Source organism: Sphaerodactylus townsendi, linkage group LG03, assembly GCF_021028975.2.
Source record: "Sphaerodactylus townsendi isolate TG3544 linkage group LG03, MPM_Stown_v2.3, whole genome shotgun sequence".
NCBI classification, from domain to species: Eukaryota; Metazoa; Chordata; class Lepidosauria; order Squamata; family Sphaerodactylidae; genus Sphaerodactylus; species Sphaerodactylus townsendi.
Genome location: NC_059427.1, coordinates 97575227 through 97592907, shown reverse-complemented (window position 1 = coordinate 97592907; position 17681 = coordinate 97575227). Strand labels below are relative to the sequence as shown.

The 17681-nt window shown below is 44.5% G+C and overlaps 1 protein-coding gene across 2 annotated transcripts in view; it reads left to right on the top strand.

The window, feature by feature from the left end:
• Positions 1–17216, top strand: part of SH3PXD2B (SH3 and PX domains 2B) — a 134341-nt gene extending 117125 nt beyond the window's left edge. For both annotated transcript variants that reach the window (XM_048489861.1, XM_048489862.1), the window contains exons 9-13: positions 4205–4322; positions 8328–8554; positions 10106–10155; positions 11176–11301; positions 12334–17216. In XM_048489861.1, the coding sequence (XP_048345818.1) occupies positions 4205–4322; positions 8328–8554; positions 10106–10155; positions 11176–11301; positions 12334–13881 (2069 nt within the window). In that variant the 3' untranslated portion in view covers positions 13882–17216. The remainder of the gene's footprint in view (positions 1–4204; positions 4323–8327; positions 8555–10105; positions 10156–11175; positions 11302–12333) is intronic.
• The last annotated feature ends 465 nt before the right edge of the window (positions 17217–17681 follow it).

The following is a 17681-nucleotide window of genomic DNA, read 5'->3' as shown; positions in this document are numbered from 1 at the left end:
TACACTGTTATATGGGACAAGGACTGTACCCAGTGTCACTAGTTGGGAAAGGGTTGCTTAGCTATAGCACTGAAACTAACACTGGGGCAGACATGTCTAAAAACGTTAGAAGATCGTGGGATGGAGATGTATTGTGGGGAACTGATATGCAACTGTACTGACTGGTTTTGCCTGCCAGCAGTCTCTAGCACTGGATGGAGACAGTCTATTTATCCATTTTTATCTCATGCCTCTTCCAGTTATTGGAGGATGACATATAAATTTCTCTCCTTCCCATTTTATGCTAACAATACTGTTAGGTGGTTTGGCCAAGAGGGTGTCTTTTTGTGGTGGCGGGGAGAGCTAAGATGTTAGCAGGTGAGTTACAGGGTTGCTTGCTGGCTTGAAGAAAATGTTCTGTCGCTTCTTCCCTGCGCAGGAGGACATCTCCACAATATGGGTGGTTCCCACTGGCTTGCTGGAGAGGCAGGAAATAAAACTTCAGTTTCCTGTACCTGTTGGGTCACCCCTTCTTCTTCTTCAGTTTTCCTTCGTGCTTCTGAGGGAGAAGCAGTCTTAAAGCTACTGTCCTGCCTTATCTTTTCTCTTTTCTATCCTCTTCCCTTTCATTTCTCTCACTGTCTAGCTGCAGCCAGCACACACACACACTGCTGCCTTCCTCTACCTCCCAAATCCTTTCATCTTGATCTTGGCTAACACCAAGGAGCATTGTCAGCAGGCTTTGTTTGTTGGGGGGAACAAGTTATGCCACTTCCGCATGGAGACCCTCAGAGTGATTGCAGAGGCTCTCCTTCTGGGAGAGTTCATGACCTCATTGATTTATCGAAAGCCTATCTGCATGTCCCGATATTCTGCCGTCACAGGAAGTTCCTTTGCTTTTGCCACAGAAATTCTCATTTTCAGTTTCGAGCATTCCCCTTCGGTCTGTCCTCAGTGCCCAGGATGTTCTCAAAGATCATAATCAACATTATAGTGATTCTGTGGCGTCAAGGCATTCACATGCCCCTCTACCTGGATGATTTGCTGGTCCGGGCCCCTTTCATGGAGCAGGCCCAAAAGGACACTCAGGCCACCATCGCGTACTTGCAGGAGCATGGGTTCTTTGTCAATTACTCCAAAAGTTCCCTTCACCCCTCTCTGGTAAGAACAGTTGAGGGTGATCATAGACTCATCGTGACACAGTTTTTTTGTCATGGAGAAAAGGGTGGCAAAGACCAAGTCTCTGACCTCCCAGGTTCTTCAGGCCAGAACCACCTCCTTTGTGACCCTGACAAGCCTAATGGGGGTCCTCATGGCCAATACCGAGGCTATGCAGCGGGGCAGGTTCCACTCCAGGGGTCTCCAGCGGTTCCTACACCCATTTCACCTCCACATTGTACGCACGGTCAATCTACAGGTAATGGTTTTCAGTCACATCAAGGAATCCTTGATCTGGTGGACCAAACGCAACAACATCATGCAGGGCAAGACATATTGGACATTTCATTCCTACCAGATCTTTACAGATGCGAGTCTCTCAGGCTGGAGTGCTACCTTGGAAGGGACCTCGAACCAAGGCCAGTGGTCAGTTCAGGAGTCCAAGCTCCTGATCAACTGCCTTGAGCTGCACGCCATCCGGCTGGCTTTCCTGGCCTTCAACCATCATGTACAGGGCTCCCATGTCCTTGTCAGGACAGACAGCATTGCCACCCAGTCGTACATAAACTGGCAGGGGGGCTCCAAATCGAACACTTTACATGGAGAGGCAAATTCCCTTCTTTCTTCGGTGGAGAAAAACATTGCCTCCATCAGGGCATCTTGAACTGTCAGGCCGACTGGCTCAGCAGACAGACGTTGCAGGGCGGAGAATGGATGCTGAACAAGGAGGTCTTCGATTTGCAGCACCCTGGGGACCCCAGAAGTGGCCCTCTTTGCCTCCGCCAACAACAACCAGCTCCCGCGGTTCTTCTCCCAGTTCTTCCATTCAGCAGCAGAGAACACAGATGCTCTAACATCCCCTTGGCCAGCGGCGCTCATGTATGTATTCCCTTTATGCAGGGTGAGGGTGCTGAGAGTAGAGGTTATCATTGTGGCCCTGTCTGGCCAAGAAGGCCTGGTTTTCCTCTCTGACAGACCTGTCAGTCGTTCCACTGCTGATCCTATCTCACCACGCGGATCTCCTTCAGCAGGGCCTGATCAACCATCATATATCCTACGGACTGAGGCGATCCGATGCCATGTTCATTTCCCTGAGTCCTCCTAGTAAGGGTAAAAGGATCTCTAGCCTGACCATTGGGAGGTGCCTGCGGGATTGCATTGCAGAGGCCTACAGAGCCTCAGGCTTAACTCTTCCAGGGGGCATCACAGCACACTCAGTACAGGAAACAGCCACTAATGCAGCCCTGGCAAGTGAGGCCTCGGTGCTGGAGATATGTACCGTGTCCACCTGGTCCTTGATATCTACCTTCACCAGGCACTACAAGGTAGACAGGCACAGAGTGCGGTGGACATGGCCTTTGGCCGCAGTCTTGCAGCATGCACTACCCTCCTTGTCTGACCCACCTGGGCAAGGGACACTGCTTTAGAAGGTCCCATGTTGTGGAGATGTCCTCCTGCTCAGGGGAGAACGACCATTGGACACTTACCGTGAAGGGTCCTTCTCCTCTGAGCTAAGGAGAACATCTTGCCTGTAAGAAGTCTCCAAAACTGAAGAAGGAGGAGGGGCAACCCAACGGATACAGGAAGCTGAAGTTTTACTTCCTGCCTCTCTGACAAACCGGTGGGAATCACCCATATTGTGGAGATATCCTTAGCTCGGAGGAGAAGGATCCTTCATGGTAAGTGTCCAATGGTCATTTAAGCAAGCTTTAACATATGGAATGGGCAGCTGAAGCTTTTCATGGCATGGGTGTAAATAACTTCACCTGGTAAATAACATCCCAGCCTTTGTTAAAGAAGCAGGATAGTTTTCCCGAGTTGGATAGCGCTTATAGGGTCAGTGTAGGGAAAAGGACATAAGAGACATTGGCAGAGCATGTGTGAGATTTCCTTGCTTCTTTTTTTCACAATTTTGCTAACTGTGGCATGGTCTCCTTCCACCTGGAAGGCAGCTGAAACTTGTTTACCCCTCTTTTGTGAGAAATGTCCACCACAGAACATTTGTGGTGTTGCTGGCAATGTACTTGTGTCTCTATGGGTAGCCATATATGGAATACACATTGACTTGACACTAGACTAGCCCAGTAGCAGGGGTATATAAAAAAGAAGGTTGCACGGTAGTCAGAGGTGTTGAAGTTAAGTATGTGCATTATTTTTAGTGAAAGAGTTTGCTGTGATGGTTCAGCCCTATGTAAGTAACAATAGAGAAAATGAATGAGAAAGCAGCCAGAATCAGTACAGCTGTTCCTGCAGCTGGCTTGAAATAAGTGCTCATGTGTGTGGTTTACTTGCACGGCCATCAACTTTGGTGGAGGATTCATGGAAGAACATGATTTTTTTCATCTTTGAGTCCTCCTCCTCAGTTATACTACTCCTGTGGGTAGATTACTTGCATGAACAATTATTTGAAGAGGTGAGGCAGATGGCTGATGTCTGTACTGGCAGATAAGGTGCCAAAATCTGGCAGCTGGTCCAAAGTCCATGTAGAACATTCAGAAGATGGCTGGATTGTGTTCCTCCCAGTAAAATGCAGTGCACCCATTGTATATTGTAACCCTGTCAGAGACTCCATAATCCTTTTCCTGCTTTGCCCATGGCTGATGGTTTGTGTTGGTCTTTGTGAGTAATACATCTTTCTGGATTTGAAGGTAGAGTTATATGTTCTGCAGACTGTTCACAGTTTACACTGGAAAAGAAGGGCAGTGAGATTATGCCTTCTGATCCTGACTCTACTTGTTTGGCATAACTTATGAATGGAGGCTTTGCAGGTAAAGAGGGTTGCTTAACACCGTGTGGGTTCTCTTTGCAAGTGATATCAGACGTGCACAGGGTAAAGCAGGGAAGCATGTCCACTTTCCCCTAAGGTAACCTATGAGTAGGTGCGATGCACAAACAATTAAGAACCAGAATTCAATGACCCTGGACCATGCAATGCTTAATTCTGAATCTTCTGAATCCTAAAATAGAATACTCAAGTATTTTCAAAATACCTCTGCCTTTCTGATAAGTCTGTTTCTGTATTTTTCTTGTCTCTTATCTTCATTTTTTTGTAATTTGTTTTGAACAGAGGAGAAATATATAGTCATTTACCCTTACGCTGCACGGGATCAAGATGAGATGAACCTGGACAAAGGCACAGTGGTGGAAGTGATCCAGAAAAACCTGGAGGGATGGTGGAAGATCAGGTACTATTTTGTCAGGGACTAAGGAGGAATCCATAGGAGGACTTCTGAGTATAAGGGGGCAAGCTATGCATTAGACAGCAGTTGTATGTAATAAAAGATTGATGGACTCTTCTTTCTTGCAACGTATCCTTAGAAGGGGGAAGTTGTATTGGTGTAGAGCAGGGGTGTCCAACTCTGGTGCCCCAGATGTTCATGGACTACAATTCCCATCAGTCCCTGCCAGCATGAATAAAAACAGCCTCTTAAGCATTAACAGTTACAGAAGGGACAAATTCATGCTAGGATAGAGAGGATGTCCTGGCAAATTTAGGCTCAACAGCTCCTGAAAAGAATCAAATTGCTGTGAAGTGAGTTCTGTGTCTAAACTTTGCAGACAGCCATAATGCTTGAATGACCAATGTAGGATAACTTATTTTTAAAAATACTTTTTTATTTCCTTCTACTTTTTGAAGGGAAGCTACAGTTGTGTACTTGCAGGAAGGAGATACATTTAGAAAATTTGTACCCTTGGCCAGCAAAATCCAGATTGTGGGTGGGGTGGTGGGGTCTGAACAGCCATAGGAGGCAGTGTGGGTTTGCGCCACTGCATTGGCCCTCCTGGCCGGCATAAGTGGTGTTTGCGCTGGCCAGGAGGATAACCAGGGAGGCGTGCAGATGCTGCAGAGCTCTGCGACGCCTGACCCACTGCTGGCTGCCACTTCCAGAGCTGTGTCGGTCTAACTTATTGGCCAGCGAAACGAGGTGTGTTCCCAGAGGTGGAGCTGGCATTGGTCAGTCCCCACTTGGCTTTGGCCCTGGAAATGCCAGAGGCCAGGACGGATGGACTTATACCACCCATTTGGGTGGCATCATTTTCCCCTACAAAGAGCTTTTGGGCAACCGGGGAGGCTTTTTGTTTTTCTGCCTTCTGCACCATTGGAAAGTCCTCTGGAAGCAGCACAGCAGCAGCAGCAGCAGCAGCAGCAGCAGCAGCAGCAGCAGCAGCAGCAGCCCTGACTGCCTTGCAGATCTGGATTGCTCTATTATTTGGTATATGCACTAATATATGGTAAAAGCCCAGTATCTTCTGCTGTCTGAAGGTCTTCTGCATTTTCAAATAACTCCACCCTTTCTCCCTTCATACCTCTGTTGCCTGAAGCTGGTTTCCTAAACAGCTGTGTGATGTGACTTCTTTCAAATCTGTTCTCAAAATTCAACTTTTTCTTGAAGCCTTTAATAACAGTCCATTGTCTCTCAAAACATGCTTTGAGCTTGTGAAAAAGAAGTGAATGCATTTTCTCACCTGATTCTTCCTGCCTCCACCTACCTCTGTGTTTCCTTCTTCATGTCAAATGTTAGATTGGGAACGCCCCAGAGTAGGATACCAGACCCATTGATGGTGCTTCATAAACCAACACAGACATGAACACTAAGTGAATAGGACATGAAATGGATGGATGTTGCAGTTCAAGTCAGAGATACTTTTTCTCTTTTAGAAACATTAGGAGTATTAATGATCTGTGGTCCGGTTCCTAGATTATTGCTAAACTCTTGGCCTAAACTTGTCTGTGTGCAGTTTGCTTAGAAAGGTGAGCTATTGCACTTCTTTGGTCCAGTTGTGTGCTGTAAGAAACACATTTTGCTTTAAATGCTTTATTATGCACTATGATATAATGTATTGGTTCTTTTATGTGAAATTTATGTGTTTACACTGGAAATGTAGCATGAAATTAAAAACATTATATGGCACTGTAATTGGTGAATTAAATGTATCCATGGCCTGCTTCTCTCTCTCCCACCCTCATCTGCCTATCATATCTGGGTTCTATTATGGCTGCAGTTCCAGGTGTGCAAGATACTGTAGTACTTTAATCTTTTCCCATAAATGGATTGTAGCCATAAATGGTTTGCACTTTCTTAAAATACCCTTTTTTCCACTGCAAAGGTGAACCATATTCCTGTCATACAGAGTTACTAGACCAGCCATATACTTTTTCTCAAAGAAGAAGAATAACAAAAAAGCCATTCTGGCTTGGGGGTGGGGTGGGTGGGAAAGGGTTAATAAGCTCATCTCCCATGTAGCTAATCTTCATGACAAGTTTGACCTTAGATTGTCACTTCCCATCGATCCCTACAACCAGTTGCTGAGTGGGACTTCTACTGAGATGTGTGATTTGGCATGTCTTGTCCCGATAACTATATAGAGAAACAGCACAGTTAATCTGCCTGAGATCTCTGAGTATTTCATAGTTAAGTTACTTTAAACTCTGGAACTGGGTTGTTCCTTGGAAAGAGTGTGGTGAGCAAGGCAGGCCTTGATTTCCTTAACCTTCCAGTGAACCTGCTATTTTGGCAGCCAATGCAGCAGAAAAAAAGTGTGCTGATGGAGAAAATCTGCCACAGAAATGCCCAATTATTTTAAATGTACAACAGCTGGAGTTGTCTGATCTCATCATCCTTTCCTCTGGCCATTGGGGTGCCAGAACCTTGTAGCTGGCATTAGTTCCTGCTCTGTGGCAGATGTTCTCAGTGGATTGGTTTCTGTATCGGAGGGAAGCTTTCAAGTATTTCTGTGTGAAAGGTGTGTGGGAATATTTATCTGTGAGTGACAAACTATGTCGCCCTCCTCATACACAGACACAGACACACACACTGTATTCATGCTATGGAGAAGCGTGATGAACCTTGCTTGGATCCCTGCTGCACATGGGCACAGTATATAAAGGTGAAAAAGAGGTGTTTGCTGCTTGCTTAATAAGGAGGCATTTAAGAAGTCTAGTCCATAAGAATGTGGTATTTCCCATGACTTGTGAAAACAGTCCCAGGTAGATGAGTTCATGCAAAGGAAAATCCAAGAATAAAAGTTATGTAAAACCTTTTCCCGAGACCAGCCAAAATAATACAAAACAGTGTGTTCTTTCAAGTTCTCCAGAACTCTTCATCAGACTATATGTTTAAAAAAAACAGAAGGGTGAAAAAGATGTTTCGAGCCATAATTTTGTCTTTGCATGTTTGGAGACTTCAGATGTGGTAGGATGTTGGGTGGAGCTTGTATCAGGCAGGCTTGGTTTTCTGAGAAGGAAGTCAGGAAAACAACACTCTCTACCGTGAATGTAGAAGACACTGGTTAGTATTACCCAGTTTGATTTCAGGATGCTGTTTGAGTTAACTTTCTGGATTAGAAAATATTGTTAATATAAGGGCCACCACATTTTTTTCCTGCTGCTTTTCTCTTGAAGGACTATCCATCTATGTTAGACACTTGATTAGCCTGCTGGTTTTTATGTTCATAGTGGAAGTCATCATTGTACTTATCTTCTTCCCAGAAGGCTTGATAACTGACTCTGCTCAGCACCCTGGTTATAAGTGTGCAGGACTCAACAAGCAGGAGTAGAAAAAAAATATCAAGATAATCTCCTCCTCTGTTTTTTGCACATCCATTGCCGTGAAGAGTTCTGGAGAACTCCAAAGCTTGCAAACTGTGTAGCTCTAATGTCTTTTGTTTTCCATAATGTGTAGAGTGGCCTTAATTTGATTGTCTTAGGCAGCTCCACTAACAGAATTATTAGTATCTTGGTCAGTCCTGCTACAAGAAAAGCAGATAGGCTTCACAACACCACAGATATATAGTATGCGGTGCATATGTGCCAGATGACTAAGGGTTTGTTTCTCAAAGTCCTTGATCCAATCACGGATGGGCTAGACTCCCACCTTTACTGTTGCTGAATATCCATGGTCCATCCCAAATCTAGAAGCTGTCTTTTTGCACCTTTCTCCAAAACAAGGCACAGTTTTGAGGGTGTGGAGTCTTGTGAGATGCACAGTAGCATGAAGATACATCTGTCAGGTATCTTGTATCGGAAAGACTGAGATACAGATATTGTTCACTTTGTCATATCAGAATTTAATTTGGAGTGATTTGTCACTCTCAAATATTGCTACGGATTAGGCTTGCTGTGCCATGCAGGGGTGGGGAAGGGCTAGTGTCCAAGTAACACTGCTGATGACATCTTCTTGTTGTTTCAGGTATCAGGGTCAAGAGGGCTGGGCGCCAGCATCATACCTGAAAAAGGGGAGTGGGGACACATTTACACAAAAGCTGGGATCTGCAGCTTCTGCCCACTCTTACACGCTGGACCTGGATGGAATTTCTCGGCAGCAAAACCCAGCAGGCCGAGACAAGGATGGATGCAACAACCAAAGGGAAGGAAGGTTTGATGGCCGCCCATTGCCAAACGTGGAACTCAGGCGAAGTAAGTTGGAAACAGTGAATTTATAATATTAGATGGCTTAATGTTCAGACTGGCCAGGCAGGAGTCAGGCAAACTTGCAGGGCTCTAGAGCAGTAGTTCCCAACCTTTTTTCACTTGCGGGCCCCTGGCAACCCATTTCCCTGAAACTGTACCCCTATATTAGTGAAATGTTTGTTAACTAATACAGTTGCTGTTATTTCAATTTTATATATTGTAACTGCAAATAAATTGCCCAATTATGGTATTAAGGAGCAGCAGTGGCGTAGGAGGTTAAGAGCTCGTGTATCTAATCTGGAGGAACCGGGTTTGATTCCCAGCTCTGCCGCCTGAGCTGTGGAGGCTTATCTGGGAAATTCAGATTAGCCTGTACACTCCCACACATGCCAGCTGGGTGACCTTGGGCTAGTCACAGTTTCTCGGAGCTCTCTCAGCCCCACCTACCTTACAGGGTGTTTGTTGTGAGGGGGGAAGGGCAAGGAGATTGTCAGCCCCTTTGAGTCTCCTGCAGGAGAGAAAGGGGGGATATAAATCCAAACTCTTCTTTTTCTTCTTATTCTATTAAAAGCAATGAAATAAGAACATAAACAACCAGGGTGTGTTTATTTACACTCAAAACTCAAAAGATAAAATGAGCTCAATGTAATACTTGGTTAACATAAACACTGCATTGCATGTTCATTAATTTTTTTAAGCTAAGCTTAATTTTGAAGCAACCACAGGCTTTTTGGGCAGCAATGGTGGGGCAGGGGGAAATGTGGATATACGCATGTTCCTTTTTCCACCATTAAAGAATTATACCCATGTACTTCCGAACGCTCTGCTGCAAACTCCAGGTTGGGAACAGATGCTCTAGAGCAGGGGCCTGCAACCTGTGGCTCTCCAGATGTTCATGGCCATGCTGGCAGGGGCTGATGGATTTGTAATCCATGAACATCTGGATAGCCGCAGGTTACAGGCCCCTGCTCTAGAGTGTTCTGGCCTCTACAGTAAATATGCTGGATGAGACTGAGATTGGAATTGCTGAAGAAGGCTGGCAGTGAATTCTGTGATTGTCCTGTGTGCGCATTGTCTTTCACTGTACACCCTCCTGTCTGAGTGTCTAATGGAGAGCTGGGCAGAGAAGTAGACAGTGGCTCAACTTCTCCAAAGTAGGTATCTCTGCCAGCCGCTGCTGTTTCTGCCTCTGTGAAGTGTTTCTCACCTTCATTGGTGTGGGTGAGGGTGTATCTAAGATCCTGACCTGACCAAGATTTGGGTATATTTTATCTCTGAAAAACCTAATCGGCTCATTACATAGTTCTCTATTTCCCTGCCTCTCCCAAGCATTAACAGGTAGAATCTTATAAAGATTCTGGCCATCTCCATGTTCTAAATGGATAAGGCATCAGTTGAATCGATTAATTTCCAAAGTCTTGAGGAATCAGCAGGGCAGCCTCATTTCAACCCATTAAGAAGTGTGGTTGGGAGGGCAGTGGTGTGTCTTTGTTCCTTTTGTGTATCACGTTCTGAACTACATTTGTAATCTTTTTTGTGGAATGTGTTTCTTGATAGAGTCACCAAAGATGAGGCAGCGACCACCTCCTCGTCGAGATCTCACAATAGTAAGTATTGTCCACAGCTACCTTTGTTTGAGAAATGTGGGTGCTTTTCTGCACTCTGGATTTAATAGAGCCATGTCTGTAGCACACAAGAAACTAGGCCACTGGTAGTGAAAATAGGGGATGTTGGGACACTTTGTAATTAGGGTGTGGAGACCCACCTGTAAAATATATGCATGCTATTTCAGTTGCAATAAAAGCCATCTGCAACTTTTCCTTTTAAGTGCTTGGAAATAATTCTTAAGAAAGGACTGTGATCCAGGTCCCATGTACTTATAGGGAAAATAGCAGTTTCTGCAGGTATCCTGTACCATCAACACCAGTAAAGAAGCATTTTGGGCTCTGGTATTTAGTATCAAAAGTTTCCCTCATTCATTTAGTTCCTGGCTCTTTTGTGCAGTATATCTGCTGGTATACAGAAACCAGGCTTAAAATCCCAAGATCACCTTCCTTTCTGCTCTAGGTCAGTTGAAGGGCTCCAGTTTTTGCATGTTGCAGGCTGGGCATAAAGGCAGGCTATAAATAAACTAACTAATCAGGACTGTTACAGTCACAAACAATCATCTAAATGTGTCCATTTCACTGCATTCACATGTATCAGACAGATGCAGGTATCCACATCATCCCATTTCAAATATGACAGGTACCAGGGCCGGTGAAATGGCCCATTTGCCTCTCAAATCTGAGTCTGCACACTTAAGTAGTGATGTGACAAGTGGGAAGCTCCACCTACAAACATTGGGCCTGAATTCCTGTAATCCTGAATTTTCCATCACAAGACCATAGATGTACAAGAGACATGTATCCATCTTCTGACAATGCTGTAAGTCTGTGGAGCACACAGAACAAGTAACTGCTAGTAGGGTTGACTGTTGCTAGTTAGTTTGTATGAGCTGCAGTGGGGGAAAAAATGGATGGCCGCGATACAATTTGTGTAGTACATCTGCTTACTTAGCCCTTGTGGGCACATTGTGCCTTAGATAGAAGTAGGCTGATGTGTTTTGTGTTTTTTTCCTATGAAAGCCACGTGGCCTCCACCTGCCAAAGCCTCCTGTGCCACCACAGGTAGAAGAAGAATATTACACCATTGCTGACTTCCAAACCACTATCCCCGATGGCATCAGCTTTCAAGCAGGACTGAAAGTGGAGGTGAGGCTTCATTTTGTCCTGACCGCTTCCATCCCTCTTGTGATCTTTGCTCCTGCGAAGACTCTTTTCTGCAAGTTTTTGAATGGTGTTGTAGGCTAAGGATCCAGTCTAATGCTACACCTGTTAAATCCCTGCTTTTCTTTTTTAGAGGAGGGGCTGTCGTAAAGTTAATATGTTCATTGAGATTCTTTCCATATTTGCTGTCTTTGGGCCCCATCATCAGGTTGCTTCAGAGAGCCAGGCATTTTCTATGTTTCCGAGATTAACTGCAGAGATATGAGAATGCTGAGTGGTAAAGGACAGAGAGTAGAAAGTTAATTTTGTTGGTTGAATTGGGGGTGCTGCTGTGCTCAGCTGATGGTTAGCAGGAAAGAAGATCACACTTTGGTCCAAGGCTAAGCAAGCGGGGACCAAAGCACCTCTTGTTGAACAGCGAGAGAGTCTGATTTGTGCTTTCATGTATCCTTTTAGATTCATGTAGGATAGTCTTCCTACTCTGTAGACTAGGAGGAAGACTGACATCACATAGCACTTCTACACTGATGGAATGAAACCTGTTTACATGTGGGAATAGGGGCTCCGATCTCTTCTCTCTCCATACACTCCAGTAATATTGACACACCTGCACATTTTCATCTCTGTGTGAGATTGTTTCCTATGTAACTCTACACATCTTTAAAGTGAGGAAAAGGAACATTAACACTTGATTCTTCCTTGAGATTCTTTGGATCCTGCCAGGCCCGCAGACCTGTGTGAACAACTCAATGCTGACATCTAGTGGTCAGTTACTGTAAGTCCTTTCTTGCCCAATCGAATTGTGATGAATGACCAACACTTTGGTTTACCATCTTGTATGAAAGGAGGTCTAAATTCAGCTTGTTTGGAAGATTCTGGCAGCCAATGGTGTATATTGCTGGTCACCTGACATGAAGCACATCATCATCATTTTTATTATTATCTTGATTTTGTATGATGGGGAGAGGGAACATACTAAACGTTCTAAGGGCATTATGGCTTTGTTTCCTTTATCAGGTGATTGAGAAGAACTTGAGTGGTTGGTGGTACATTCAAATTGAGGAGAAAGAAGGTTGGGCACCAGCGACTTTTATTGATAAATACAAGAAAACCAGTAATGCATCCAGGCCTAACTTCTTGGCACCACTACCCAATGAGATGGCGCAGCTCCATCTTGGCCACAGTCCAGCAGAAGGCAGCTTCAATGGAGAAGCCTCTGGGCCATGCCGGCCTCTGCCTGATGCACCACCTAACGGCGCAGATCAGGTTGGGAAGTGGAAAGGGAAGGAGGCCCCCAGGAGCCCCATGCCTGAGAACAGCGATGCATCTCTGTTTGTTGGATATGAGGAGATCTCTGACCAGGATTCAGAGGAGAAACCGAGCCTTCCGCCTCGGAAGGAATCGATTATTAAATCAGAAGAGGAGTTAATGGAAAGGCAGCGGCTAGAACAGAGGCCACCCCCAAAGCCTCCTGGCACGATTTTGCCAGTGATTCCTCCCAAGCAAATGGTGCCTCCAAGGGACAGCAGGAAACCAGAACTCAAAACAGAGAAAGGGAAATTGTTTCAGTTGAAAAACGAAATGGGATTAGAGTGTAGGCACAAGGTGTCACCCAAAGAAGTCAAGAAACCAAATCTCCGTCCCATAATCAAGCCAACCAAGCCGAAAATTGAACCACCCATGGAGGATAAGCCTGAGCTGATTTCCCAAAACCCCTTATTGAAATCAAAGCCTCAGATCAGACCCAAGCCAACAGCAGCCCCTAGAATAGAGCCCCCGGGGACACAGGCAGATGATAAACTGGACATTTGCAATCTGAGGAGCAAACTCAGGCCTGCAAAGATGCAACAGAAGCCTTCTGAACAGGACTCTGTGGCAGAGGAGAACGCCTTGAGTGACAGTGTGCTGCCAGCAGAACTTTCTGTCCGATCTCAGGAAAAACCAAATGCAGAGATGAGACCTCCTCCCAGACCAGATAGCCAGATCTTTAAGGAAGCTGCTCTGCCCAAAGCTCCTGTTGCCTCTTCAAAGCCAGGTGAGAGCGAGCCCAAGAGTAGCTTTCCAGCTCCCAGGGAACCACCTCAACGGCCCGTCGTACCACCTAGGAGGCCACCACCACCCAAGAAAGCATCCTCTGCATCTCCATATGTTCCTTCTCCAGAGCACAAAGCCCCACAGAGGGAAGTGCCTGAAGTCAGACCAGCCCCACTGCCTGGGCGTCCAGTGCTGGTGCCACCAAAAGCCAAAGGTTTCCTGCCAGCTGCGAGCCAAGATGATGCCAAAGCAAGAAGTAGCTTAGGCCAAAAGCCAGTCTCCAAACTGGTGGAGAGAGAGACCAAGGAGAGAGTGTCTCTCCCCATCACCAGTTCAGATGTCTCCAAAGAAGCCCTCTATGTGGCCGTGGCCGATTTTGATGGAGATGAAGAAACCAGCAGCTTTAAAGAAGGGACCTTATTTGAAGTTCGGGAGAAGAACAGCAGTGGCTGGTGGTTTTGCAAAGTCCTTACTGGAGGGTCATGTTGGGAAGGCTGGATTCCTTCCAATTATCTCATTAAAAAGCCTTAGCCACTCCTCCCTCATCTTCAGTTTATGCAGCTCAACATCCCCCACTTTGTTACTAAAATATTTAAGTAGCTTGTTAATTTATAGGGTTTTCCCCATAAGGCTGGCTTTTTAAAGAAAAAAAAGTATCTGTGATACCATACATTCCAACATGTGTCTTTTCCAAGTCAGGCCAGCAAGAGAAACAGGGCTTGATATAATAGAGGTCAGCTTTTCACAGATCATTTCCTGTGCACCTTTTGATACGTAAGCCCCTGTCCTCTCCCCTGCATGGTTTAGGACATCTTGTTTTTCATAAGACTGGCTTTTTTAATTCTCTACAAACTCTTGAGCAAATAATGTCAAATAAATTGGAGACCGCGAAATGTATACATAATTAGTGCTCAAGAACCTGTTTTCAGGTAGTCTGGAGGAAAATCTATTTCAAGCTTAGTAAAGAATTCTTTAACTAAAGACTTAGAGCCAACCTTACTAGACAAGGAAGGGAATAGTGAACAGGAAAGGCCATTGGTTGACTCTATTTCCTCGTTAAATGTCAAGTGCCATAACTATTAATGAGAGCTGAGGGACTTCATAGCAAAAAGAATAAGTAATCCGTTTGATTGTACACTATATAGCTATGTGCAAAGGCATATCCACATAGGGGAGAAAGTCTTTTTAGCCTCAAGTTTGTGCCTTTTATTCCTTATTTGGTAAATAAGAATTGCTGTTCTTGAGGGGCAGCTGGTATTATATGATGCTTTTTTTGAAGCCATGTGCTATTGGACTTGAATGCGCTTTCTCTGCTGCGCACATCACAATGTGGGCTTGGGCTTCTGAATACTGCAGCCACATTTCAGTAAAAAAAAGGGGGAGTTATCTACACTGCTTAACCCAAAGGATCTGAAGGACTCCAGACACCGGGGCCAGGAGATGGTTGGCAGAACATGGTGCCTCTCCTTCAAGCCTAGATTGCACTGCTCTTTCCTTACTGCTCCTGCAAGTCAGCCCCTTGCTTGGTTCAGTCCTCCAGGCTGAGTAGGTGACAGATGCCAAGACGGTTGCCTTCCAGTGGGTGCTAGTAACTTCTTTTCAACCTGGAAGTAGCAACCAGATGTCATGGGGAGGACCATTTTCCTGCATCTCTACCTATTCTCTCTCTTCCGTATCCTTTTTCCTGGATGAGCCTTTTCTAGAAGCATGTTTCTCACTTTTTTGTGTGTGTTGGTTGTAGAACAACAACAAAAAGTAAAGCATGGAGTTGATGGGAGCCAACGCCAGCAGTGTTCACTGAAACATGCGGCCAGCCTAAAAAAAAAATACTTCTCAGAGTGGTGCAGACTATACTTACCCCCCCCCCCCAGTCAAAAATGGATCTTGTTCTTTTAGTCATGGATCATAAGTCATGTCTACACTACTGTGAAATTGGTTCTGTATTAAGCAGAGATGGGTGCTGTAGCACTTTGTGCTGAGGGTCACTTCACATGATATTTCTGTAGTTTAGAATGCTAACTAAATGCCACATGTGTGCCTCTGGCATCAGGTATAGAAATGTGTTCACTTGCTTGGTGTTTGATGTTTTAAATGCACTGGAGAGATGTGATGATTTTTTTCCTGATCATTGCTTGTATTTAAAGGGCAAACCCAACAATGTGTGTTTATGTGTAATGCATACATACATGTTTTCAGCCTTTGAAGTCTGAAAGCACCAGATGAGCACACTTCCGGCCTGCAGTACTAGATGGTTTTGAGTGGATGGTGTTTTGAACTAAAATAGTTAAAGGACCAAATCTAGACAGATTCACTGTGGTTCTATAACTGAGTTCAGAATACATGAAAAGTTTACGTAAAATTTGTGTTGGTCCTAGAACAGGTGAAAATCCTGAAAAAGACTGGCTTTAAATCCCAGATCTCAGTAATTCAGATTTGTGAATTGTTGTCTAGTTGTCCTCCCCCAGCCCCCCCCCCCGCCCCCAGTCTGAATCCATTAATTATTAAAATATGTAAGTATTGCTTTTGTCTCAATCCACCTCCCAATTTTGCCTTTGGAAATCAGTACTTGAAGTCTTGTCTGCATTTTTCCTAAAGACATGCTATTTTGGCCACCATTACCTAGTACTAGCGTGTTTGTTCATCAGTCAGATATAAACTTGTTCTTTATATTGTTAATGAATAGGATCTGTTATGGTGGTTTCTATGCCCAAGAAGTATACTTCTCATGACTATCTCTCCCCACCACAACCTTCACCTGTTTACTGATTCTTCTCCCCCCCCCCTTTTGCTGTTGAGTTACTGTTGACTTATAGCAACCCCATGAGGTCTTCAAGGCAAGAGGCACTCAGAGGTGGTTTACCTTTGCCTGCCTCTGCATAGAGACCCTGGTATTTCTTGGGGGTCTCCCTCCAAATACTAACCTGGGCCAACCCTGCTTAGCTTTCGGAGACCCAACAAGATTGGACTACCCTGGGCTGTCCAGGTCAGAGCTTATTGATACTACAGTAGCAATGATTGAATTACCTGCTTTTGAGCGGTTCTAATTCAGTATGTAACCATCCAGTACTACTTCTCTTGCAATCCTAGTTGATCTATATGTTACAGCAATATAATTTAAAAATAGAAATGACCAGCTCAAGACTCTGTCACTTTCTATTTGTGCACCGAGTCCCTAATATGCACGCTGCTTCCTTTTTCTGAGTATGAAGGAGATCCCCCTGTTGAAAAAGTGATGGCTTCTGTTGTCACTTAATAACAGACTTAATGTCTTGGACTTTTTTTGTTCTCTTGGCTGCTAAAGCACGGCATTGACACATCTGTGGCTCCATTTATTGTTGTGTAAAACACAGACAACAAGATAGCCTACTTTGCTGGGTACGAGAAGACTTTGCTGGGGTACGAGAAGACAGTGAGAAAGGCTACTTTGCTGGGGTACAAGAAGCCAACAGTCACCTCATACATTATTATCCTGTATCGAAAGGCAAAACATTAACAGCCTATTACCCCACAAGAAATCTGTTACACATTTATGTTCCTTTTACCACATACTAGCCTGACTGTTGTTTAATGAAGAAATAAAGGATGTTGAGCCGCCTCTTACTGACCAAATCAGATTTATGGTCCTTTAATTTGGGTGTTGTGGGCCTGAGAAAGGCTACCCAAATGGCCTTACATTTTCATCTGCAATCTTTAGAATCCTGTTTTAATGCCTAATATGTAATCAGTCTTTACATTTCTGTGGGTGGGACTTTATTCCTTGAGGACGATAGATGTAGCCTGTGTAAAAATCATGTATACTTCTAGCATTAAAGTTTTTTTTAAGGTAAAGAAATAAAAAAGGCTTGACTGGTTTCAAGCAGAATCGCTATGAAGTGTCTGTCTCACTTTCTCAAAGTTCACAGTTTAGGCAACTAGTGTGGTGCCAGTTTCTCAAGATTATATTTCTTGCCGGTAATCCAGCAAAATCCATCCAGTGTCAAACCCCTAAATTTGTGATGATTCACTGAGCTACAAGTAAGCACCCACATAGCATGGGGCTGGGGACTTTGAACCCTAGTGTCTCATGTCACCCATTACATCAAGGTGATGATCAAGGACATGCCAAATCTGCATAGTTCACTTCTCATTTTGATCAAGTACTTCTCATAACACATTCAGTATATTTGATAAGGTATTAATGGCCTTGGAAATGTTGAGGATCACTGTTCCGAACAGAAGCTGTGATTGTTAACCACTCTCCTTCTAACACAACTACTCATAAAGAGGCATAAATAAGTTGTAGCAAATGTGGCCTCTGCTTTCTGTGATATTTTTTCAGGACCTCTTCTGTT